This window comes from Schistocerca gregaria, chromosome X (genome assembly GCF_023897955.1).
Source record: "Schistocerca gregaria isolate iqSchGreg1 chromosome X, iqSchGreg1.2, whole genome shotgun sequence".
In the NCBI taxonomy this organism is placed as follows: domain Eukaryota; kingdom Metazoa; phylum Arthropoda; class Insecta; order Orthoptera; family Acrididae; genus Schistocerca; species Schistocerca gregaria.
In genome coordinates this window covers 66,656,324-66,683,604 of record NC_064931.1, presented here as the reverse complement: position 1 = coordinate 66,683,604, position 27,281 = coordinate 66,656,324, and the positions used below count along the sequence as shown (strand labels likewise).

Below are 27,281 nucleotides of genomic sequence, written 5' to 3'. Positions count from 1 at the left end.
TCCTACTCTGAAATACTTTGGCCCCACCCTCGACTGTCACCTCGCCTGGACTCCCCATCTCCTTACGATCCAGCACCAAGCCCACAATAGATTCCACCTCCTGAAACTCTTGTCTGGCTGGACATGGGGACTGTATCCTTTCACCATCCTACATGCCTACAAATCCTTGATCCGCCCATCTTTTGTTCTGCCAGCATCACCTCAAATTCCACTCCTCCCAGATTCTATGAAGCCTTCCAAGTCCTTGAACGCCATGCCCTCCACCTTCTGTATCCGCCTTCCATCTCCCAAACGGATCCTCTACGACCTCATCCTCTTCCCACTTCTTCTACTTTTCCTTAAACACATCCACTCCCTGTACATCATACTTAGACTTGATCCCCCCACCCCTGGTGTTTTCTCTCTACCCCCAGCCCCTTGCCACACCTTTACTGTGGTGTCCCGCCCTCTCTCCATCTCCACACCCTCAACCTCCTTTCCGAATGCAACTTCCAGCACTCACCAATCCTGGATGGTGAGCTTCGCCCTGATATCTACGCCGCCTACTAACTCTAACCCTGCTTTTCCCCCTTTCCACTCCTGAGGGCTCCCTCTCCCCTCCCCTCCCCCTGAGCGCCTTCCCTCCCTCCTCCACCCCCTCCCTTTCCAGTGCACCTCTTCTGTGTCTCTGTGCTCCCTCCTGACTGACCCTCCCTCTCCATCTCTCACCCCACCCATTGCCTGCCATTTGGTGCTCCCCCTGACCCACCTTTCCTTTCCTCTTCCCCCACTGCACTTTCCTCTTCCCTCATTTTTCCTCCTCTCAGGCCTCCTCTTCCTCAGCAGGTCCCTCCCAGCAAATTTTATTCTTTGTTGTGTGTGCTCTGTTTCTTACAGTGGTTTTAAAGTGACTTCGTTCTGGAGAATTTTAATACTTTTAACTTGTGCATGTGACTTCAGAGTATTTTTCTTTAATTTATGTCGACTTTTTTTAACTGTTCCACAATGAAGATCTCTGTATCAGTGTATATTTTAACCCCCATTGTCTCCACTTATGTTCTTATATCCCCTTCCTATCATCTTCTATATGTATAGTTTCCTCCTTATATTAACTGTAATGTCACTTGGCTGAAGAACAGTGGATTGTGCTGTTGCCAGCCCTCCTCTGCCCATATGGGGCAAGGAACGAAATAGCAAAAAAAAGAAAATTACCAATGTGACTGGTGAGTCAGTCTTAAAACGAGCTTTTGGAAGACAGTAATACAAATTTAGTTGACAAACTGTTTTGGTGTTTTAGGCAATTCAGATACCTTCTTATATTTGACTGGTGAGTAGTTGCATGGAGTCAGAGGTGCCTAGGGTGCATGGAATTCCCTCTCCTCTCCTCAATGGTTTTGGGATATTGCCAGATATGCCGATGTGATGGTTCCTGGTATAGCCTTAGAAATAAGGTAGTGCTGTTGCTGTCGTCATGACTCCCAGTATGGCCTCAGACATACGGCAGTGCTGATGCTGCTGTCAACAAAAGATATCAAGCACAACTGCATGAGCATGGTAGGATTGCTGGAATGGCTTTGGAGATAAGGGAGTGCTAATGATGATATCACAATTGCATGAGTATGTTAGGGTTCTTTTAATGGCTTTGGGTATAAGAAAATACTGTCAGCGATGTCAGCACAATCCTGTCTGAACATACATTGCTGCAGTAGTCAGAAGTGTTAAATCAAAATAGAAAAAGAAAAGGAAACTGAGCACATGGTCATAATGTATACAGTATGTTAGATCTCTCCTGAATTTTTAATTATTCTCTTCTTCACCATCTTAGAGTTTTTATTCTGCATTGCCCGTGGTGTTGAAATATGTGGCAAAGTGTCTGCTGTTCCACTGAAGAGTCTGACTTGGCTTATACGATTGATCAATATATCCTTTGTAAGCGGCATCTTCACATTTTGTGGTGATGTCATTTCTGTCAGTTGATATGGACGCTGGTACCTAGTTAAAAACATTTTTGTTCTTCCTTTTGGTCTATCGTGTTTTTACCAAAACCCACTGACCCACTCCACATTGTGGCAATTTCTCCTTTTCTTCACATCTAAGTGCCTTTGTGTTCACTTATTTGACCTTCTGCCAAACTTCTCTTAATGACTTCCCAGAATTTCTTTTACTGACTCCTCATGAGCAACTAATTTAGGTTTCAGAAGGATATGGCATATTTCTACCATATTCCACCTCATATGGTGAAAGAGCTGTACTATTGTGTACTTTAGAATTATATGCTGAGGCGATGTATTGAAGATACAGGTCCTAATTATCGTGTAACTATTCAAAAATGACTTAAAATTTTAGAAATTATACAATGAATCCTTTTAGTATGACCAGCTGCTTGTGGACGGAAAGGGATTGGGTGAAGTTTTTGGGTACGAAGCAGGAGGGACAGCTGCTTCAAGAAGTCTGACATAAAATTTGCACCCTGATCAGCAATTGTAGTATCAGGAACGCCAAATGTTAGAATGCAGTTATTAACCATCGCATATGTGACTGGGCTCATTTGCTGACCCAGAATCGTTATCATTGCTACAAATTGTGGAAAGTGATGTGTTATCATAGGAATATACTTATTTTCAGCTATTGTTCTGTTAAATGGTCCAAAAATATCCAAACCAAACAGTTGAAAGGTTTTGTTGCTACTGGCAAACATTTTAATAGCATACATTAGTAACTAAGATGAACTCTTTGCCCTCGTGGCACACAGTGTTTTACATACTGGTCAACAGCTTGTGTTTGGGTTTTCCACCAAAACTTTTTGACTATGTATGTGTCTGTCATTGTACATCTTCCATGACCTGCTAGCAGATGATCATTGCCTGTTGCAATACTTCATTTCTGAGTGATGTGGGAACCACCACATGTGATCCACTCATCACACTTCTGCACGACAGGCCGTCATGTGTCGCAAACTGTGACAGTGACCATAAAGCCCAACAGTCTGTGTCATCTGATTTTGCCTTAAACCACTCTGACAAGTTTTTGCCAAGTAAGTGCTTGCAGAGATACAACTTCCCTGCTTAGCATGTCCGTGTTAGTGTTTGTCTTCCCTAGTTTACGCACCCATTTCATAATTAAGCTAAAGTACTTAATTAGGTACTTAAGGGAAGCATGGTTAGCAACTACTTTAAATGTTTGTCCATACAAATAACAGAAAATGTAGGTAGTTCTGTCAATAACAACAACCATTCCTTTTTGTGTCATTGAATAGTTGCATTCCACCTTGTTCAATTTTCTCGATGCAAAAGCTACTGGATGTTTCTTATTATCCACGATCTGGCTCAAAACACAACAAATTGTCATACTGTTTGCATCACAGGACAGGATGAACTCTTGTTTGAAGTTAAGAGCTACCAACACAAGACTTCAATACCACAGCATATTTCTCTTTCTCAAATGTGGCTTGACACTTTGCTGACCACTCGAATTTCACTCCGTTTCTTACTAGGTGAATCAAGAGCTAGTACTTTGTGCAAAATCCCCTACAAACTGTATTTCATTTGAATTCTATTCAATTTATTGACACGAATTTTGGACATATTCAATAACCTTGGTAACATACAATGATTTGTGTTATGTGTGTAGTAATAAATTGTGTTATAAGCAACCACTGATAATATTCATGTAGAAATAAAACACAACATTTATAAAATAAGAATATTACTGGCAGCCTTGGAATAACTCGAGGTTTGCTGAATAACTACAACTATACCTACTTCTAAACCTATTGTTGCTACGCCATTCTACAGGGTGATTCAAAAATGACCGGTATATTTGAAACGGCAATAAAAACTAAACGAGCAGCGATAGAAATACACCGTTCGTTGCAATATGCTTGGGACAACAGTACATTTTCAGGCGGACAAACTTTCGAAATTACAGTAGTTACAATTTTCAACAACAGATGGTGCTGAAAGTGATGTGAAAGGTATAGAAGACAACGCAATCTGTGGGTGCGCCATTCTGTATTTCGTCTTTCTGCTGTAAGCGTGTGCTGTTCACAACGTGCAAGTGTGCTGTGGACAACATGGTTTATTCCTTAGAACAGAGGATTTTTCTGGTGTTGGAATTCCACCGCCTAGAACACAGTGTTGTTGCAACAAGACGAAGTTTTCAACGGAGGTTTAATGTAACCAAAGGACCGAAAAGCGATACTATAAATGATCTGTTTGAAAAATTTCAACGGACTGGGAACGTGACGGATGAACGTGCTGGACAGGTAGGGCGACCGCGTACGGCAACGCACAGCTAGTGCAGCAGGTGATCCAACAGCGGCCTCGGGTTTCCGTTCGCCGTGTTGCAGCTGCGGTCCAAATGACGCCAACGTCCACGTATCGTCTCATGCGCCAGAGTTTACACCTCTATCCATACAAAATTCAAACGCGGCAACCCCTCAGCGCCGCTACCATTGCTGAACGAGAGACATTCGCTAACAGTATAGTGCACAGGATTGATGATGGCGATATGCATGTGGGCAGCATTTGGTTTACTGACGAAGCTTATTTTTACCTGGACGGCTTCGTCAATAAACAGAACTGGCGCATATGGGGACCGGAAAGCCCCATGTGGCAGTTCCATCGTCCCTGCATCCTCAAAAAGTACTGGTCTGGGCCGCCATTTCTCCCAAAGGAATGATTGGCCCATTTTTCAGATCCGAAACGATTAATGCATCACACTATCTGGACATTCTTCGTGAATTTGTAGCGGTACAAACTGCCTTAGACGACACTGCGAACACCTCGTGGTTTATGCAAGATGGTGCCCGGCCACATCGCACGGCCGACGTCTTTAATTTCCTGAATGAATATTTCGATGATCGTGTGATTGCTTTGGGCTACCCGAAACATACAGGAGGCGGCGTGGATTGGCCTCCCTAATCGCCAGACATGAACCCCTGTGACTTCTTTCTGTGGGGACACTTGAAAGACCAGGTGTACCGCCAGAATCCAGAAACAATTGAACAGCTGAAGCAGTACATCTCATCTGCATGTGAGGCCATTCCGCCAGACACGTTGTCAAAGGTTTCGGGTAATTTCATTCAGAGACTACGCCATATTATTGCTACGCATGGTGGATATGTGGAAAATATCGTACTATAGAGTTTCCCAGACTGCAGCGCCATCTGTTGTTGACAATTGTAACTACTGTAATTTCGAAAATTTGTCTGCCTGAAAATGTACTGTTGTCCCAAGCATATTGCAACAAACGGTGTATTTCTATCGCTGCTCGTTTAGTTTGTATTGCCGTTTCAAATACACCGGTCATTTTTGAAACACCCTGTACATTGCCCACACTGGCATTTGTGTGCCTTGGTAATCCTCAAGTCTATCCATATCGTGTGGGTGGCCATAGCATCCTTTCTTTCTTTCCTTTTTACTTTGAAATTCAGAGAGTCCACCTGGTGCTAGAGACTGAGAACCAAGCAGTTCCCTTTTAGATATTCTGTGTGCAATCATATTGAGTAGTCCACAAGTTTAAATCGCTTACAATTGTTTGCAAATCGCAGTCAAATTGTCTGCAGGCTCTCTCTACCTGAAAAAAAGGGATGACTCAAAACGACATGATGAGCGGAACCTTCCTCTCCACATTCACAGATTGATGTGTTACTACATCCCATTCAATGCAAATGTTTGGGTATGAAACCGTGACCCGTTTATAGGTACACCATACCTCCAGTAGGGGTAATGTCGAGCAGTTTGAACCTGTTTCTGATGTTTGGGAATATACTGCAAACCCGCCTTGTAGTGCCTATAGTGTCCCAGTCAGACTGTCATTCGTCTGACTTCCAGGATTATAAATATTTTTTATCAGTAATACGAGTTCCTGTGATCTCGAACACACGATATATTGTCCACGTCCCAACCAATACAGCGCTGCCCTCTAAGGTACCACGATATCCGTTGGACATATCCCAAGAATCGCCAGTAGCATCCTTGAGCCTCGGAATACATTCGTCGCAGTATTGCTTTGTAGCTGCCTAGTCAAAGGTAATGCGCCTAGAGGCTGGCAGCGAAGTCCACAGTGGCGTTTAAGATAGCTCCGTGATATGACCGCGTCGCATGCAACGGTAATTTATAGTCAGCTGTGCCACTGCAAGAAATCTTATGTATAATTTTAGCAACTTCCTAATTAACAGATTTTACATGTTCTAGAAACTTTCTTTTCTCGTCTGAGAAGAATGGCTAAATATCTACTAACAGTGCTACGTTTTAGAAGGATTTCATCAAGCCTCAGCGATGGATTTCTGGCAACACAAGGTCATCCCTTCAGAAGTATGTATGTGGTTTTACGAACAGCTGTAGTCAGTTTGTTGCCCTTGCACCAATGCTGCATCTGAGTAAGCACATCATTCGTCTTTTCCGCAAGTCTCGCCCCAGAGTCTGCTGACGCAACTGTTAGGATGTCATCTGCATACGCAGTAAGACGTTCAGTAGCATTTGCTCCAACTAACAGATGCAATAGGTGTTCAATACTAAGATCCCAAAACAGTGGACTACTTATAGGGGCTTGAGGACAGCCCTTGGTAACCTTTTTGATTACCTTGCCCTACCTGACAAGTCACTGGGCACTACGTCCACTGCAATAATCTACAAAGCTCTTATACAGACATTTGGGGCACCGGGATCTCGGAGGGGTGCAAACATTGCAGACCACCAAACATTATCAAATGCTCCTGCAGTGTCAATTATCATCGCGATTTCATACTTTAGTAACTAATCTTCTATGATCTGAAGAGCTTTTTTAACTGTATCATCACATTGACACTGATTAAGGCCCAAGAGCTATCTGTGCGTCTGCAGCAGGTCGCAGACCAGAAGCTTCTGAAATTTGGCCAAGACATTTAATAAGGTTATAGGTCTATAGCTTTACGGTGATGCCAGGTCTTTATCCTTTCCCTTTTTAATCACTACCGCACTAGTTGTTTTCCATATCGCCCGTATTCTACTTATTTGCAACGCCTTATTTAGTTATGCTGTTATATATGGCACTATCAATGGACCTACTATATACACAACCTCAGGGTAAACGTCATCCAGACCAGGTGCATTTCCAGTTTTGAGCTTGAAAATTGGTGTAGCAAACTTTCTCTTGAGCGAGAGGTATCACCATTATCAGATTGTCGTATTCCTTATCTAGTTCACTTCTAAACTATGCGTGTATTTCAATACATGTGTTAGTGTCAGTTAGACCATCAGCGAGAGCGCATTGCTAGTTCCTGCTATTACTAAGGCGAGTACACCGTTCGCTTGTTACATATTTTTACGAGCTTCAAACAGTAGGAGTGTGATTGTTGTGTACAGATGCGAGCTGAGCTGGCGACCCTTCGCTCACAGCTTCAGGCTGCGGTGGCTTTCGTCACACAGCTTGAGGCTGCTGCCAGGGGGCGTTGGTGTGGGGGACCGGACGTGGGGATGCGAGGGACATTGAGCACGTCCCACGTGTCCTCCGATCGGTCCACTGCTGTGACCTCTTCGGGTACTGCCTGCAATGAGGTTGACCCCTCACCCGTGGTCGAGTGGGAGATCATTCCGAAGTCTGGCAGGCAGCGAAAAACTTTCCGTGGGGTCCATCGTAGGGCCTCCCCGGCTCGTTTGACGAACAGGTTTCGGGCGTTAATAGTGGCTGACGATGTCTCTGAGCCAGATGCAGTCGTCCATCCCTTTCCAGAGGAAGCTTCTCGGCCCGCAAGGTCTCGGCATTCACAGAGCGTGGGTTTGCTGGTAGTTGGGAGCTCCAACGCTAGGCGCGTATTGGGGCCCCTTAGGAACATGGCTGCCAAGGAGGGGAAAGAAGCCAGTGTGCATTCCGGGGGGAATCATTCCGGATGTGGAAAGGGTGCTTCCGGATGCCATGAAGAGTAGAGGGTGCAGCCAACTCCAGGTGGTGGCTCATGTCGGTACCAATGACGTGTGTCGCTTTGGATCGGAGCAGATTTTGTCTGGTTTCGGGCTGCTAGCGGAAATGGTAAAGACTGCCAGTCTTGCTTCCGAGATTAAGGCGGAGCTCACCATCTGCAGCATCGTCGATAGAACCGACTGTGGTCCTTTGGTGCAGAGCCAAGTGGAAGGTCTGAATCACAGGTTCAGGCGGTTCTATGACCGTGTAGGCTGCAGATTCCTTGACTTGCGCCATCGGGTGGTGGGTTTCCGGGTTCCGCTTAATAGGTGAGAAGTCCACTACACACAGGAGGCGGCTACACGGCTAGCGGGGGCTGTGTGGAAGGGACTGGGCGATTTTTTAAGTTAGAGGGTCTCAGGGAACCACAGAAGGGACGTCCGTCAGAAAGTGGGCAGGTAAAACACTGTAAGGTAGTTGCAGAAACGATTGGTATTGTAGTTGTAAATTGTCGTAGTTGTGTTGGGAAAGAAGCAGAGCTTCAAGCCCTAACAGAAAGCACTGAAGTTCAAATAGTTATAGGTACAGAGAGCTGGCTAACGCCGGAAATAAGTTCAGCCGAAATTTTTTCAAACGATCTAACAGTGTTCAGAAAGGATAGATTAAATACAGTTGGTGGTGGAGTATTTATTGCTGTCAGAGGTAGTTTGCCTTGTATCGAAATTGCAGTAGATAGTTCATGTAAAATAGTATGGGTAGAGGTTATACATGACAATCGGCCTAAACTATTAATTGGATCGTTTTACCGACCCCCCGACTCAGAAGACATAGTTGCTGAACAGTTAAAAGAAAACTTCAGTCTCATTTCAAATAAGTACCCCTCTCATACAATTATAGTCGATGGTGACTCCAATCTACCCTCGATATGCTGGAAAAATTATACGTTTAAAGCCGGCGGCAGGCATAAAACATCATCTGAAATTGTACTGAATGCTTTCTCAGAAAATTAGTTCATGAGCCCACTCGAAGCATGAATGGCTGCGAAAGCATACTTGACTTTTTAGCAACAAATAATCCTGGATAAATAGTGAGTGTTGTGACGAATACAGGGATTAGCGACCACGAGGCAGTTGCTGCTAGGCTGAGTACCGTAACACCTACAACCATCAAAAAGAAACGCAAAGTATATCTATTTAAAAAAACCTGATAAAAATGCTCTTAACGCCTTTTTAAGAGACTCTTCACTCCATCTGATCATGTAAGTGTAGAAAAGTTGTGGAATGTTTTCAAAAAGAAAGTATCAACAGCAACTGAGAGATATATAGCACATAAATTAATAAGTGATGGTACTGATCCCCCATGGTACACAAAACGGGTCAGATCGTTGTTGCAGAAGCAACGAAAAAAGCATACCAAATTTAAATGAACGCAAAATCCCCAAGATTTGCAAAGTTTTACAGAAGTTCGCAATATGGGACATACTTCAATGCGAGATGCTTTTAATAATTTCCACAACGAAATTCTTTCTCGAAATCTGGAAGAAAACCCAAATAGATTCTGGCCATACATAAAGCACACCGGTGGCAAGACTGCGCGATAACAACGGTCAAGTCACTGATCACGGTGCCACTAGAGCAGAGTTATTAAACACGGTTTTCTGAAACTCCTTCACCAAAGAAGACGAAGCAAATATTCCTGAATTCCAATCAAGAACAACTGCCAAGATGAGAAACATAGAAGTAGATATCCTCGGCGTAACAAAGCAGCTTAAATCGTTTAATAAAAGCAAGACCTCCGGTCCAGATTGTATACCAGTCAGGTTCCTCTCAGAGTATGCTGATAAAATAGCTCCATATTTAGCAATTATATACAACCACTCGCTCACAGAAAGATACGTACCTAAAGATTGGAAAATTGCTCAAGTCACATCAATACCCAAAAAGGGAAGTAGGAGTAATCCGCTGAATTACAGGCCTATATCACTAACATCGATTTGCAGTAGGATTTTAGAACATATACTGTATTCTAACATTATGAATTACCTCGAAGAAAACGATTTATTGACATATAGTCAGCACGGATTCAGAAAATATCGTTCTTGTGAAACACAAGTAGCTCTTTATACTCATGAAGTAATAAGTGCTATAGACAGAGGATGTCAAATTGATTCCATATTTTTAGATTTCCTCACAAGCGTCTTCTAATCAAACTGCGTGCCTACGGAGTACCGCCTCAATTGTGCGACTGGATTCGTGATTTCCTTTCAGAAAGGTCACAGTTCGTAGTAATTAATGGAAAGTCATCAAGTAAAACAGAAGTAGTATCCGGCATTCCCCAAGGAAGTGTTATAGGCCCTCTACTGTTCTTGATCTATATTAACGACATAGGAGACAATCTACTCAGCCGTCTTAGATTGTTTGCAAATGATGCTGTCATTTACCGTCTCGTGAAGTCATCAGATGATCAAAACGACTTTCAAAATGATTTAGATAAGATATTTGTATGGTGCGAAAAGTGGCAATTGACCCTGAATAAAGAAAAGTGCGAAGTTATTCACATGAGTACTAAAAGAAATCAGCTAAATATCGATTACGCGATAAGTCACACAAATCTGAGGGCTGTAAATTCAACTAAATACTTAGGGATTACAATTACAAATAACGTAAATTGGAACGATCACATAGATAGTATTGTGGTTAGAGCAAACCAAAGACTGCGATTCATTGGCAGAACATTTAGAAGGTGCAACAGGTCTACCAAAGAGAGTGCTTACATTACGCTTGTCCGCCCTATTCGGGAGTACTGTTGTGCGATGTGGGATCTGCATCAGGTGGGACTGACGGATGACATCGAAAAAGTACAAAGAAGGGCAGCTCGTTTTGCATTATCGCGAAATAGGGGAGATAGTGTCACAGATATGATACGTGAATCGGAGTGGCAATCATTAAAACAAAGGCGTTTTTCGTTCCGACGGGATCTTCTCATGAAATTTCAATCACCAGTTTTCTCCTCCAATTGCGAAAACGTTCTATTGGCACCCATCTACATAGGGAGAAATGATCACCACGATAAAATAAGAGAAATCAGGGCTCGCACGGAAAAATTTAAGTGCGCGTTTTTCCTGCGTGCCGTTCGAGGGTGGAACGGTAGAGAGACAGCATGAAGGTGGTTCATTAAACCCTCTGCCAGGCACTTTATTGTGAATAGCAGAGTAATCACGTAGATGTAGATGTAGATGTAGTGTTATAACCAGGAATTAGAGCGGTTAGCAGTTGTCCTGTTGACTCCCGCTATCCAGCTGTCATCCAACCATCCTCTTTACGAATTGTGGACATGATCTAAACATTCATGGTGGTGTCTGTTTGTTCTATATCGTGTCTTCCTACCACTTTCGCGCAAAGACGCTCTGAGTGTGTTTTTTAGGGAATTGACTAGTTTGAACCTGGGACCTGTTGCTGGTAAGGAGACGCCAGACCACACATGACATGTAGAATTCAGAAGAGTTCAGTGAGACTAGCGATGATATAACCAAATACTAAATGATTTCAGCGTCAGCTCCACTGCACTCCTGTAAAAGAATCTTAATACTAACTAAATTTAGTGGAAGGGGTTCAAGGCTTTCCTATTTTTAGTTAGCTGGTAAAATAACGCCGAAAAAGCAGTTATGTTTACCATTGGAAATTTTATTCTACTCACAAAACATCGTTTCTAAATTGCACTATTGATAAAAGGAAATGTTTTAATACAGGACGGTAAAAACCAACTGCGTTCAACAAAAATGTGAATGAATATTCCCTGAATGGGTTTCCAAGTTCTACAATGGATCGAAGGATGACCTATGCCATATCACATCTATAATCTACGAGGGTCAGTCAAAAAGTAATGCCTCCTATTTTTTTTCTACGTTTAATTGTCAGGAAATTTAAATGCAATTACATAGGTTGAAAACCACAACATTGAGGATCATTTTGTCATTTTTCAGTGTAATCTCCGCCCAACTCTACAGTTTTGGTCCATCTTTGAACAAGGGCATGTATCCCAGCACGGTAAAAATCACAGCTCTGCTTCCTAAGCCATTGACGCACGGATGTTTTGACGGCCTCCTCATCTTCAAAATGAATCCCACGATGAGCTTCTTTTAGTGGCCCGAACAGATGGAAGTCTGATGGTGCCAGGTCAGGGCTGTATGGGGGATGAGGCAAAACTTCCCATCCAATTTTGACAATCTCGTCAGAGGTGTGACGACTGGTGTGTGGTCTTGCATTGTCATGCAAAAGAAGAACATCTGCCATTGATTTTGTTGGGCGAACTCGCTGAAGACGTGCTTTAAGTTTTTTGAGGGTTGTGATGTATGGAACAGAATTTATTGTGCATCCCTGCTCCAAAACATCAACCAGAATCACACCCTCTGTATCCCAGAAAACTGTTGCCATAACTTTCCCTGCCGATCGCACAGTTTTGAATTTTTTCTTCCTCGGCGAGCTTGTGTGACGCCACTCCATTGACTGCCTCTTTGATTCGGGTTCAAAAAAATGCACCCATGTTTCGTCCCAGGTCACAATTTTTTTCAGAAACTCATCTCCCTCCAAACGGAAGCGCTGCAAGTGTTGGGAGGCTATTGTTTTCCTTGCCTCTTTATTCTGATCGGTTAACATTCTTGGAACCCACCGTGCACAAACTTTTGAGTACCCCAATTGTTTAATAATCGTGATCACACTGCCTTTACTAAGAGAAATAATGCGACACACTTCATCTGCAGTCACCCGACGGTCACCACGAATGATTTCATCAACTTGCTGAATGTTGTGTGGAGTCACTGCATTCACCGGCCTGCCGCTCCGCTTTTCGTCAGTCAACGGTGTTTGCCCTTCAGCTTCCTTACAACGACGAACCCATCGTCTAACAGTGCTGACATCCACTGTCACAACACCATACACCTTCTTCAGTCTTTCATGAATGCGTATGGGCGTTTCACCTTCTGCATTCAAGAATTCAATCACATAACGTTGTCTCAAACGAACATCGATGTCGGCCATCTTACAAACTTCTGCTGTGCTGCCACCTGTTGACACAGAAAGTTACTACTGCAGTGGATTGCAGAAGGTTTGAGGAATGGCGCCAAATTCAAATTTTTCACTTAACTTAATTTTTTTAAGTAGAAAGAAAATGGGAGGCATTACTTTTTGACCGACCCTCGTAGGTTTAAATTAAGTTTCACAAAGAGAAAACTATCAAAACGGTCTACAGTGAACCTCAATTATCTTTAATTACTTATCTAACTTGTCGTAAATTAAAGTGGCTGATGTGGCTTCTCATTAACTATATAACAGAGATATCATCGCATTTCAGATTTTTACTTCAAGTGGCAAATGTGAACACCATGAGCTTCAATTTAGATCGACACTAGTGTTACGCAAAAAGTGGGTGTAACAGATGAGATTTCTGCAGTTCTGAGTGAAGCTTTATGCCCTGTTATGCGGCATCGCGTGCGTTCATTACCTTGTCGGTGTTCGTCAGGGGGGCGGCGGCTGGCGCAGCAGCCATCCAGCTCGCCGTCTCGGAACTAACTCTCCCTTCTCCTTACTACAATTTACCGAAGTTGGTTTAAAAAAAAACTGTGTGTCTGTGTTTTCATCTGACCAATCAGGGTCTCAATGTTAACCTTAAGCTACGCCTACAAAAATTCTGTCTATCCAATGGGAAACGTTATACTTTTCGTGGTGGGCCAATGTTTTTAAAGTTTGCAACGTAACAGAGACGCGAAAAAGTCTCACGCTAAAACCTGCAGCTGGTGTGGTCCTTTTAGCGTTATCGTGAGATCTATACTGTTCTTGTGGAGGGCTCTATCTTTTAACATGGGCTGGAGGATTGTCCTAATGTAACAGACACGCGAAAAAGTCTCACGCTAAAACTTGCGGGTGGTAGTGGCCATTTTTGTGTTATCGTAAGATCTATACTGTTTTTCTGGAGGGCTCTAGCTTTTAACATGGGCTGGGGGGTGGTCCTTGACGTAACAGAGACGCGAAAAAGTCTCACGCTAAAACCTGCGGGTGGTAGTCTTAGAGGTAGGCTGGCGACGTGGGTGTCCAATCCGTCCCTTATCGTAGGACCTTCTAGCTTAACACGGTTCTGCTATCGGCTTCTGTTCTCGTTTCTCCCCTCGGAACTGCGTCGGTCTCACGGTGGGAAGGTACGACATGCATTTAGGCATTCTTGTGTTAGTCTGTGGTATTCCATTTGCTCACTCGTTACTCATATTACTTCGATTAATTCAATGTCACAATTTATTTGGAGCTATGTGACATACTACTAGATTTGCTTATTATGTCAGGGTTTTCATGGAAGGTGTTGGATTTGCCTGACACCTTACAATGACAGTAGGTTCCTTAATCTTTTCAGTCAGTAGGTTACACGATTCTCTCCATATGTCTATTTGCAGTTGGATTCATAGAAACTTCTTCCAGTGTATTCTTTCAGCTTCCTGAAGCAATATTTTTAGAGCATCCTAATTGCCCTGTATTCATGGAGCTTCCTAGTGGGCTCTGATTGCCCTAAAGCACGTTCACAAGCTCTTCTTGATCAAACACTTCGCACCAGAGTGCGAAGTTCTGGTCTCCAACGGATTATAGCTTGACTTTTTATCATTTTATTAGGCATGAAAATGTCCTGTGCTCTTTGCAAGAGATCGGTTATTAGCTGCGCACCCAGGTCCACATATACTGGAATAATTACATTTTAAATACTACAATATAGGCAACTACGCCATCCCAATCTGTTTCCCTGATGTTTAACCCAATCAAGTTTCCCCCTGCTTGTATCCCTCTATTACTACCACTTTCCCCTTCAATGACAATTGCATTATGTTCACTGGATGTTAGGTTCCGAAGCACCTGCAAACTGTTAATCTTAACTGCTGACATGTGGTTTGCTAATTGCAACCCAACATGCTCTACAGAGTGTCGATATGTTGTCGTGGCCTTCTCGATCCCCAAATCTGTTTCAAATCGAGCACATATGGGACTTAATCAGACAACTCGAACTTCATCCACAATCAGCAGTAACTGTGCCTCCACTGACCGACCAAGTGCAACGGGCACGGAACTCCATCTCACAAGCTGACATCTGGCACCTGTAAAACACAATGCATGCACATATGCATACTTGCATTCAACTTCCTAGCGGTTTCAGGTGCAGGTCGTGTGTGTGTAGCACTCAGGCAGGTTGCTTGCAGACCCTAAACTGGCTTCCTTTTAACCAACACACTGCCATCACTGGGACCGGGGCCAAACCATCTTTCACCAGAAAACACGACATACCTCCACCCTGCCCTGCAATGAGCTCTCACTTGACACCACTGCAATCTCAAATGGCGGTGATTTGGTGTCATTGGAATGAACGCTTCAGGACGTCTGGCTCGGAGCTGTCCTTGAATTAACCGATGTGTGGCAGTTCATTGTGTTACTGTGGTACTAAATACTGCTGCTGCAGATGCAGTAAGACGCACCAGAGCCATACCCCGAATGCTCTTCCCTCTCGGTAGCGCGACGTGGTCAACCGGAGCCCAGTCTTCTCGCGACCGTACTAGTGACCACCGCTGGCAGCAATCATGTACAGTGGCTACATTCATTCCATGTTGGTCTGCAGTATCAGCTTTTCGTAACCCCACTACACGACCTCCTTTTTAACTTAGTGCGGCGTTGATAATGGCGTCTTTGTCGCCTTAAAAGCATTCCTGACTAATCATTCATGACTAACATCAACTCACCATGTCCCGTCTCAAAGATAACTAACGCTTACGGCCGTTACAACGTGTCTTTAAAGCAAACCAACCGAGGAAGGAACTGTGGAGCTCTGCAACGTTTTTCAACCTGTGTGTTGAATGAGTTCAGCGAGGCCTTACCGTCTGAAAAGGCACAACAGCAACTACATGCTCGACGGCTGCCACCCCAGCTGCGTGGTGCAATGACAGAAAACAACAGTGTTTGTCGGGAATGGCAGCTCACTACAAGTCCTGCGATGAAGTGTCTTCGCCGGCCGGTGTGGCCGTGCGGTTCTAGGCGCTTCAGTCTGGAACCGCGTGACGGCTACAGTCGCATGTTCGAATCCTGCGTCGGGCATGGATGTGTGTGATGTCCTTAGGTTCGTTAGGTTTAAGTAATTCTGAGTTCTAGGGGACTGATGACCACAGATGTTAAGTCCCATAGTGCTCAGAGCCATTTGAACCTTTTTTTTTCGATGAAGTGTCTGCTTAACCGAAAGCGCCGAAAAGTACGCAAGGAGTCTAATAAGGGCCAACAGATGTTGCACCCTAAAATTCTGGGATGGCTCTGCCTGGAAGGAGACACAACACTTCCTCCACAAAACAACACGGCTTCCTGCACTTAAAATGTGAAATGTCGTAGTCAGCAATCCCAATACAAAACCCAATGCCCTGGGGGATGGTTTTGCGAGCTATTTTCGTCCATCTGCTCCATAAAAGGCTGCTATGATTCCTCGAACCACACAGAGATGAAGAAGCCTTGGAACCAATTACTGCTGAAGAGGGCAGTGCGAGCTTCACTGCCTAGCATCAAGGAAGGCTAGAGGGACGACACATATCTACAACGACATGCTTCTATAATTTCCGCCACCACCTTTTGACCCTTCAGCTTTCCTTCTCAACGCAGTAACATGGACAGACGACTTCCTTACAGTGTGGAAGCATGGGAAGATCATTCGCTAAGAATAGTGATGTTCATACTTACAACACTAGAAGGAACAATGACCTTTCCTATCCGTTATTGAAGCTGTCAGTTGCTCAAAAAGGAGTACATTATTCAGCAACAAAAATCTTTGGTCATTTGCCCAACAACATAAAGTGTCTGGCAGATAGCAGATCAAGTTTTGAATCTAGCTTAAAATCATTTCTTTTGGGCAACTCCTTCTATTCCATGGGCGAGTTTCTGTTTCAGAACTGTTAAAAAAATTAAAATTAATTTTTAAAAAGTTTACCTCTAAATGTAGTTTCATGTGTAGGACTAAAAACTTCAGTAATATTAATATTACCACTATTCATTTGTGTGTATATATCTTTTAATCTGACTTTTTCCACATCATATCGATAAAATAATCGTAAAAATGATCTACAGAACATTAAATAACTAAACTAAACTAAACTAACTACTATAGTCATCCCCAAGCCTGGGAAAGACGCCCACTCCCCACAATTTATCGACCGATAAGCATACTCTCGGGAGTATCCAAGGTGTTCGATCGCCTCTTCCTACGACGCCTACTAGACCATGGGGCAGCCGAAAATCGTTTATCAGACGTCCAGTGCGGATTCCGGAAAGAGTATTCTACAATCCAGCAAGTACAGCACTTCGTGGAGGATGCAAAAGAGGTCTTCGACCACCATGACTTCACTGGAGCCTTAGTTCTCCACGTTGTCAAACCTTTCGACTGCGTGGCAGGAAAGACTACTGTGTAAATTGCTAATACATGGAGTCCGAAATGCACATGTGAGACTACAGTGCAACTATTTGGATGGACATAATTTCCATGGACATGCTGGCAAGAAGGATCATTACTCCACCACAATCAGTGTACTGCAAGGATCGGTGCCTCGCCCAGCTCCTATATACATTGTACATAGCAGACATACCCACAACACCATTGGGTGAAGTTGGCATTATACGCTGACAACATGGTCTTGGACATGCACAGACGCTGCAGCGAAGACTTCAGATGGCGACAGTTTAACTCGATGACCAGGCAAAAAATGACGGCTAGCATTCAAACCAAGCGAGACGCAGGCAATATTCATTATGGATAGGGTGGTGCCAGCAGCCCTGCAGCCTGTCATCGTCAAGGGAATAGTCATAAACTGGGCATCATCTGCCCGGTACCTTGGCGTCACGCTGGACAGACATCTAACGTGGCCCCAAGATACAGGAAGACGCACATGGCAGGGCACTTGGACGACTGAGGGACCTATATCCAGTTATCAGCCCATATTATATGCTGCCCACCCACGTCTATCTTCCTGTCTACAAGTGCCTCATACGACATACGCTCGAATATGCGAAAGCTGCTTGGGGCAATGCGGCCGACACTCACGTCCGACGTCTGCTACTGGCTCTACACCTCTCTCGGAACTATCCACTGAGAGAACTGCACGTACTGGACGATGTACCGTGACTGAAAGAACGATATAGAGAACCTTCGAGGAAGTTCCACCAGCAAACTACTGGGTCGGCAGATATACACATAAGAAACATGGGCAACAAAGGCGAGTACTAGCTCGCTCTACGATGGCCACACCACCTTCGGAACTCATAAAATGCAGTTTATCTAAACATGGAAAATATATCAGAAGTAATGAGAAAAAGAAAACTGGTACTTTTTAGATATTTATACTGAATGCGAGACAGTAGATTAACCAAAAAAATCTTCAAATATTTGTAGCATAAGAAGTCAACAATTTGGTTTCATGAAGTAAAGCATGATTTAGAAAAAAAAATATAAAAGTAGAGGAAACAACTGACAGAGAAGTGTATAGGTGGAAAAAAGTATTGACTGTAGAAGTACTCCATGGTAGAACAGTGAAAAAAAACTGGCACGAAGAGGACAGAAAGAAAAAACGTAGTGAACAGTGAAAACAGACTGGCACGAAGAGGACAGCAAGAAAAAACGTAGTGGACAGATGAAACAAAACTAGAAGAATATAACAGATCAGCGAATAAAGTCCGCAGCTCGTGCTCGTGCGGTAGCGTTCTCGCTTCCCGCGCCCGGGTTCTCGGGTTCGATTCCCGGCGGAGTCAGGGATTTTCTCTGCATCGTGATGACTGGGTGTTGTGTGATGTCCTTAGGTTGGTTAGGTTTAAGTAGTTCTAAGTTCTAGCGGACTGATGACCATAGATGTTAAGTCCCATAGTGCTCAGAGTCATTTTTTTCAGCGAATAAAGAATTGAAATTGGCACGCGGTCCTTATCGACGCATCCGAGCAGAAAAAGAATTAATACTAACGCTACTTAGGTAGCTGTAATTGGTTTCAGCAAATATGCTATAACTAATGTCAGCCATTCAGAAGGAACAGACATAACCCACGCGAGAAGACGAAGGTAAAACACAAAATGTTAAAACTTCATCTCGCACTAGAAGTTAAGAGTTTCCAGTGCTAAACCTCGCATACGTCAAATCATTCTAGCGACGGTACGAACCACAGATGCGGAAATGCACTCGTATAAGCTAATCTGACAAAGGGTAGATGACTATGAGTCGATTCCTGGGAGGCAAAAATGGCACAGTTCAGTTTAAAAAGTGAGGTGGTCACCGTATCTAGTTTATTAATGAAGTTGCTAGAACGCATTTCCGTTTCTTTCGTGAGCGCCTGATCACTGCCCGTGTAAGTGAAAACAGAGTGGCCGGCCGCTGTGACTGAGCGGTTCTAGGCGCTTCAGTCCGGAACCGCGCTGCTGCTACGGTCGCAGGTTCGAATCCTGCCTCGGGCATGGATGTGTGCGATGTCCTTAGGTTAGTTAGGTTTAAGTAGTTCTAAGTCTAGGGGACTGATGACCTCAGATGTTTCAAATGGCTCTGAGCACTATGGGACTTAACTTCTGAGGTCCCCTGATGAACTATTTAAACCTAACTAACCTAAGGACATCACACACACCCATGCCCGAGGCAGGATTCGAACCTGCGACCGTAGCGGTCCCGCGGTTCCAGACTGTGGCGCCTAGTACCGCTCGGCCACCCCGGCCGGCGACCTCAGACGTTAAGTCCCATAGTGCTTAGAGCCATTTGAACCATTTTTTGCTTTTCAGGCCGCGCAGCGGAAAGGGCACCCTGAGCCTGGATGGCCCGCCGCTGGACGGCAGGGTCTCCAAGGGCTGCGAGGCCGTTCTGTACCCGCACAGCGCCGACAGCCGCATGGCGCTCTGGGCCATGCTGACCCCGCGCGGCACGGCGCACCACCTCGCTGAGGGCGGGGGCGGCGGCTGCGCCCGGAGGCCCGCGTCGCCGCCCCCCTCGTGCAAGGCGGCGCCGCCGCCGCCCGCCTCCGGCAGCACGCCCACCAACTTCGACAACTCGGCGTTCGTCGACTCGGATGCGGACGGCACGTCGGCCGACGCGTTCCCGCTGGGCGAGCTGTCGGAGGGCAGCCCGCGCGTGTCGCCGCCCACGTGCATCGAGCACCCCAACCTGCCGCCGCTCAACCTGCACCCGCACCCGCACGGCCGGCCGCGGCGCGCGCCGCTCTCCCGCCAGGGCTCCGACGCCGCGTCGCCCGCCTCGCCGGTCGTCCTCTAACTCCGACGCCGCCACAGTGCTCTCTACGCTAAACACCAAAAATCTATCGTCACCAAAACCTGCGACAACGAATGACAATCTTCCTGAATGGCTCGCTACAAGTGCCTCCGAACGTACCGCTGTAAAAGTTTACGGTTCGCAAAGACTGACGACACTCTTTGAACCTATCGCGCTTACGATTCCTGCGTCGAAACGGACGTGTACTCACGTCTGAGAAACGTAACAGACAGTTAAACGACGCAGTGCTCCGAATCCTTATTTCTCACTATCGATCTCCTGTGCTTCATTACGTATTGCCAGAGACCTGGATATCTGCCTACCACGGATGTTCGTCGTCTCCGACTATTACGATTCTCTTCTAGCTGAGAGATATTTGTCATTTTGACAGTGTCTTTAATGTTGCATAAAGCAGCTGACTACATGACGTGCAAAAGAATTAATCGCACTTATATATTTCCTCCAGTGGCACGTGCAGTAATTGTTGGTTGCACGTCTGAGAAACTTAACAGACCATAAAATGAGGCAACGTGCTTTTAGTGCACAGCATCCTATTTCCTTTGCGTCGGTTGTGCTTATTCACGCACTATCAAAGGGACGGATATACCTCGCACGTTCTTTGTATTCGTCTGCTGCAAATGAGAGATCACTGCCACTTTGAAAGTGTCCCTATGTTTCCACAAAATAGTTGCTTACACGTTATACAAAACTGATTAACCTCCGTTCTGAATCTTACTTCGGTCTCGAAGAACGATTAAATCTGATTCTGAGGTATGAAGAAAGTGTTTCAAACCCAAGATGTGTGTGGATTCCTGAGGGACCAAACTGCTGAGTCCATCGGTCCCTAGACTTGCACACTACGTGACTAATTTATGCTAAGAACAGCACACACACCCGTGCCCGAGGGAGTAATCGAACCTCCGGCGGGAGGGGCCGCGCAATCCGTGACGTGGCGCCTGTAACCGCGCGGCCAGTCTCTATTTTCTTCGAGAAGATCCGACAGTAAACCTGCAGAACGTCAATAACAAGTGAACGTGTTCCTAATTCTGTTTCCACTCGAGGACTCCCTGAACGTAAAAATAAAAGGGCAAGATAAAGTGAAAGCTTTCTTAAAATCAATAAGGCGTCTTTGAACTGAATTTCTACTGGAAGGATTTCCCTGAGATCTCCAGGAAACTTCGAGCGACCTGTGATAAAGTGCTACACTTAGTACGATAAAAGAGATAACTGCAATGGTTCATCTACTTGTACTCTGGATTTGGAAAGTAAGGAGCTGTGCACTCGGCAAAAAATATGTGTAGAAGGAACTGATAATTCTTGCATTGCATCTGTCGTCGTAGTGCTAGGTAGTGTCTCATATTCTTAAACTGTAGAAGTTTCAGTTAGAAAGTTTCTTTTCTGTTTATAGAATGATGTGAAATGCTGACGAGCTGAAATGAAACAATCGATAGCGAATGAAATTACGGGTATTTTGTGTAGGGATGTAGAATTTAGCTTAGTTGGACCTAGCAATCTATAGCAAATAGTTCTTCCATTTCAGATGCAATAGCCCATATATCGTCACAGTCGTCGGCATCGTAATAAGCTGGAACGAGGGCTGGCTATAGACTCCCTAGTGGCACGTCTAGAATGAATTTCTTTTATTTCCGCCAATGATCACAAAACATTCGGTCCTTAGATTACCGGTTTCAGTCAGCAATGACCATCTTCAGATCTGCAGAAATTCATGGGAAACGGAATACAGCTAGTGAACAGATTACCTCTTAGAACAGTAAAATATGCCGAAACGAAAAATTCTATTATTCTAGGCCTAGTGATAAAACAGGCATGCCTCGTCATACTTTAAGTTCATGTTCCATGAAAGTAATAATTTTTCGTTATGGCATATGGACGTAATCGTTTTACTAGTTGTATTCCATTTCCCACGATTGGTGGAAACAAAAGAAATTCATTCTCCTCTTCCTGGATCACTGTTTTAATCCGCGACCATGTCGGAACTTACGAAACTGACACGTCTGTTGTCGCTACAGTACCGTACTTCATATACTACCAATGGGCCGTTTCGATTCACGGTGATAGGGTATGTAGGGCGCGACTAGGACTTGAACACGTTTAAACAAGATACAAATATCAACTCTTTTCGACAAAACCGTGTTTGAAAATTTTAGGCGAGCTTATATACGAGTAATTTGTAGGTCCTCCTCCGATGCTGACTAATCAGCGTAGACGCCTACCATACTCGGGACCTGGGTTCAAATGTTCAAATGTGTGTGAATCTTATGGGACTTAACGGCTAAGGTCATCAGTCCCTAAGCTTACACACTTCTTAACCTAAATTATCCTAAGGACAAACACACACACCCATGCGCGAGGGAGGACCCGAACCTCCGCCAGGAATAGACCTGGGTTCAATTCCCGCTACTGTCAACGACTTTTCCTAGGTGGGAGGATTGGTACGTGGTGCACTCACCTCGTGATACCAATTGAGGAACAGCTTAACCGGCTAGTAGCGGCTCCACGGTCTGGAAAGTCTTCGAAGTGGCCGTAAAAGCGGTGTGCAGACCACATGCTCGTTCATACCGCAGTGGCAAGGCAGAGGATGACACGGCGCCCGGTAGACAGCTCTTGGGCCTTCCCGGGTTATATGTACTTTGTATGGTCACTTGTATTCAATGAGTATGTAGCGAGCGAATAAGTACGCAGTTTCACAAGGTCGTGGTCTCTCGGTCCAATATCGTTTTTTCATTCCCCCGTAATTCTATCAAAAGACTTATTTTATTATTACTGCACAGCTTATCAGTATTTAATGATTCATTTATATTTTCGTAATATTTATCTTAAAAAAAGAAGAAAAATTCCCTAAGAAGACTGAAAATAAAAATAAGGATACACGATAACTCTCAGTCAAATAACCATAATCATTTTATTTATATTATTGTGTTCACACTTGCATCAATTATGTGCAGCCTATGGACCTCTGCACGAATTAGGATGATACTGATAGTAGAAACATGGAAAACAGTCATTATTGCGACGTACAACGTATGTAATGAATGCCGAATTTTTACGTGTGAGTGCCTTTTTCAAGGTGTGTATTGCAAAATAAACGTGGTTTACATTCTAAATAACTCTCGGTCATGGTGTACAACTGAATGAATTTTTATGCAATGTTCTCTAGAAACACCCTATTCTCTTCGATGTTGTACGCGCAATTTTGTAGTCGTTTTATAACGTTCTTCAGCTACCTCTAAACCTGAACGTCGCAAGGCTGCACCAGCGGACTACATTTTGGAGGAATTACTTTATTACCTCACTTCGGCAGACCCCCTCTATTCTGAAAAGTTCATTTGTCCATGCCATGAATCAAGGAGCAAAAGAAGTAGCTCTTCTCTCACGTGTGGATACCGGGAAAAGATTATGAAAATTATAAATGACTGATTAGAAATTGATAATTTGTAGAGTCGTAATAAATCTCTTGTTAGAATTAAGGCAGAATGTAAAAGTACTGGCAGCGAACTTCGATCCACAATCCTCGCTCATATGAAACTAAGAGCTTACTCGCTCGGCTAATTACTGCTTATAAATTCTACCGACCACACAAAGTATATGAGCAAGTCTAAAATTTTCAAACTCGAGTTGAGGGCTGCGACTTCCTGCTTACATTTGTTGAAATCCTAGTCGTGCCCTACCCGCAGGGTCAATAAGAATCAGATCGGTGAGGGGAGTTCATACTCTCCCCTTGTGACCCAGAAAAACCAACAACCTGGCACGAACCTCTATCTGACTCTCAAAGGTCCCTGCCAAAATTCGTGGCTAACTCACAAATCCTGGTGCCAGATATATTACGTATCTTTATTTTCTAAGTTTACGAGGTTGCCCAGCAAACATTTTAAACTAAAATATTCTCGAAATAATTTAATGTAACGCTTTACTGTGTAGATTTGGTTGAGTATATTCTGACGAGCTGTTCAAGGCCAAAATTCTTTCAGCATATAATTGAAAAACACAACATCAACCCCTGTCATTCTTTGAGATAGCTAATTCACTTTCACAACAACAACAAAACTTTTAAGTTGACCGATTTTTAAAATCGGTGAAGTGGGTCACATGTGTCCGATGAACCTGACTAGATCCATATTTTCACGTGAACCTTAGTTTTTCAGAGTTAAATATTTAGTTTGTAGAATGGTTTTATCAAGATGGCAGTTATGGAAAAAAGTAGAACAAATCAGTACCAAAACATGTATATTCTCCTGACAATGAAAAACATGAACTTTCACACACAAGTTTTCAACATAACATTTAGAGATGGCTTTAATATACCACACACGAAAGTTTTATACAGTCTATGAAGTTTTCTGGGTCACATATGTCCCACTACATCCAAATTATGTACAAACCAGGAGAATATTGAGATGTGTACTGATGTTTCAAACCAATATATATGATGTACACGAAAACACAGTTCGTTATTTCAGACATATTTGGAATGGAGAAGACGATGATTTGATCTGATTTTTGTGAAAGAGGCACACTATAAACACACCACCCAATTTGACCGGTCACAGCCTTCTACATATGCACCCAATGGTCCGAAGTATTTTTCTCCAAATTTCGAAAGTATATTGCTATGTGCTTGCCATAGACAAATGGGAGATGTAGGCATCGAAACCCTCAAAACTGCATATTACTGTTGTGGGACATATGCATCAACTCAACCACGAAAGGCTTAGCGCAGACAAATTTCCATCGTAGTTTCGACTACGTGAGTTAACAAAGGCTGTACTTCCCTACGTATGCCCGCCATTTTCTGCTGTGATGTTTTTTTCTTTAATGTTCCCAGCTTCATGAAAAGATGACATCCTCTTTTACGATTACTTCTCCTCCAGTTCCTCGGGTATATTAATTTTTTTCTTTACTTATGCCAGTATTTTCATATTCCAAATGTCACAGCAATGAGTGAAATTTAGTTTCGATAGTGTGTTGTCAATGAATATGGTGCTGTTGCGCTTCTTTTACATCTACACTATTCTCAGCTCATACAGCGCCGTATGTCAAATTCACTTGTTAAGTGATAGGAGGCATCGGATTTACACTGGGTAGGTTCTAATGGGCCAACGGCCTTGCCACAGTGCTAACAACAGTTCCCATTATACCAGTGAAGTTACGCACTGTCGGGCTTGTGAGCGTCCAGCTCCGCCGAGCACTGTTGGCAAGTGAAGTGCACTCAGCGCTTGTGAGGCCAATTGAAGTTGCTGCTCCGGTCACGAAAGCTGGCAACGGCCGTGAGAGCTACGTACTAACCACACTCCTCTCCATCTCTGCATCCAGCGACGCCTATCGGCTGATGTTGAGATGTTGACACTGCGGTCGGTCGGTATCGTTGGGCCTTCCGAGGCATGTTCGTACGGAGTTCAGTTTAGCTTTAGGTTCTAATGGAGGCACTTTGCCCTTCTATGCCTGTCGCCATCAGAGTGTACATGTTGACCAACAGTTATGGTCCTCGACTCCTTAAGCCAAAGATATTAGTGAATCGAAGGTATAGAAAGTTGTCATCATATTTCCCTGTGCGCCCCCAGTAGCTGACTGGTCAGCGCGACAGAATGTCAATGCTAACGGCCTGGATTCCATTCCCGGCTGGGGTAGGAGATTTTCTCCCCTCAGGGACTGGGTTTTATGTTGTCCTACTCATCATCATTTCATCCCCATCGGCGCTCAAGTCGCCGAAGTGTCGTCAAATCGAAAGACTTGCACTTGGCGAACGGTCTACCCCTCGGGAGGCCCTAGTCACACGACATTTACATTTATCAAATTTCACTCACTGTTATACCTATTTCATCCTCTACATGTTGTTTTAAACAGTATGTTCTCAGTGATGCAATTATGTGTACACAAACTTGGTTATCTTCTAGGAGAATTACATTGTAAAACAAATAAATCTTCTCTATTTGTCGTTCTATAAGCGAACCATAAACGAAAAATCGTTTTACAACTTTAAAAAAGGGTTTATTGTACACCAGTTTTTATGAAGCCGGAGCAGGGAAATTTTGACCTATAAGAGAAATTGACTGCTTTAGCACAAAAATGTTAACAGATCGTAACAAAACTGATCAAGTTCTTAAAATTTGTTTATACTGTGAGGCAGAAGTTTAAAAAAAAAATGCTAACCTGCGGTGACTTCGGTATTCACATTGACTCAAAAGCGAGTATGACATAGCTGTTTTATTTCTGACTGAATTCCTATTGCAGTGGGCGATCATTATTCCTGGAGTAACTAAGAAACGAAGGATGGCTACTTCACTGGTGTGGATATTCTTGCGATTTATTAGCCACATGTTTCGCATACTAATTCACTATACGTCATGGGAATTTATTGTGTAGCTTGCTGAAGGAAAACGTGGTCAAGGGGGGGGGGGGGGAGGAAGGTGACGAGATGCATGGTTTCGAGGATTTACTCTTCATTCAACTTAATTCTGTTAGCTGTTTGTAACATAGCCTTACTCTTCAGATTCTGCAGCAGTATCTTGGATGACATTACAAATTTCTCTGCAATATCTCATGACGTGACACTGCTTAATTTTATCCCCTCATCAGATTTGGGCACTCGACGTATCCTGTATTATTGTGACCCCAAAAGTAATTCGTGGTTATAAAGGCTAAATCTCCGTCTTCTGGCCCTCTCAGCTCCTTCCTGTCAGTTACTTGACGTTTTTAGATTATTTTCTGTCTATTGTAGGTCACGGTTTATAGCGCATACATTTTGAAAGCCAGTAGTAATTCTTTTGGAACCAATTACATGTTCATTCAATATTTCTCTGTATACAGAAACAAGAGCAAAGCAGAATTTTAAACTGATTGCAACTGAATGCCGTGATCAGTCATTAACAAATCATAGTTTCTTAATTTGTAGTTGTTAGTTGTGACACCGCAAATGCCCCCAAGCTCAATTTGTCTCTTCCGTAGTGTGTGCTCCCATCACAAAATACACCGATGTTTTAAGTGCACGTTTTGCAGGACTACCATGTCAGTAACTAACTGTTAGGACTGTTACACTCAGCGATAAGCGACGTTATCATTTACGTTCGCTGTTAATCCGTGTTAGAGAACGAAACATTTTAAGACGAATAGAC

The 27,281-nt window shown here is 43.8% G+C and overlaps 1 protein-coding gene across 2 annotated transcripts in view; it reads left to right on the top strand.

Annotated features, from left to right (window-relative positions):
* The window catches only part of LOC126298781 (uncharacterized), a 122,265-nt gene extending 95,719 nt beyond the window's left edge, over nucleotides 1-26,546 (top strand). For both annotated transcript variants that reach the window (XM_049990240.1, XM_049990241.1), the window contains exon 4: nucleotides 19,668-26,546. In XM_049990240.1, the coding sequence (XP_049846197.1) occupies nucleotides 19,668-20,154 (487 nt within the window). In that variant the 3' untranslated portion in view covers nucleotides 20,155-26,546. The remainder of the gene's footprint in view (nucleotides 1-19,667) is intronic.
* Nucleotides 26,547-27,281: the final 735 nt, after the last annotated feature.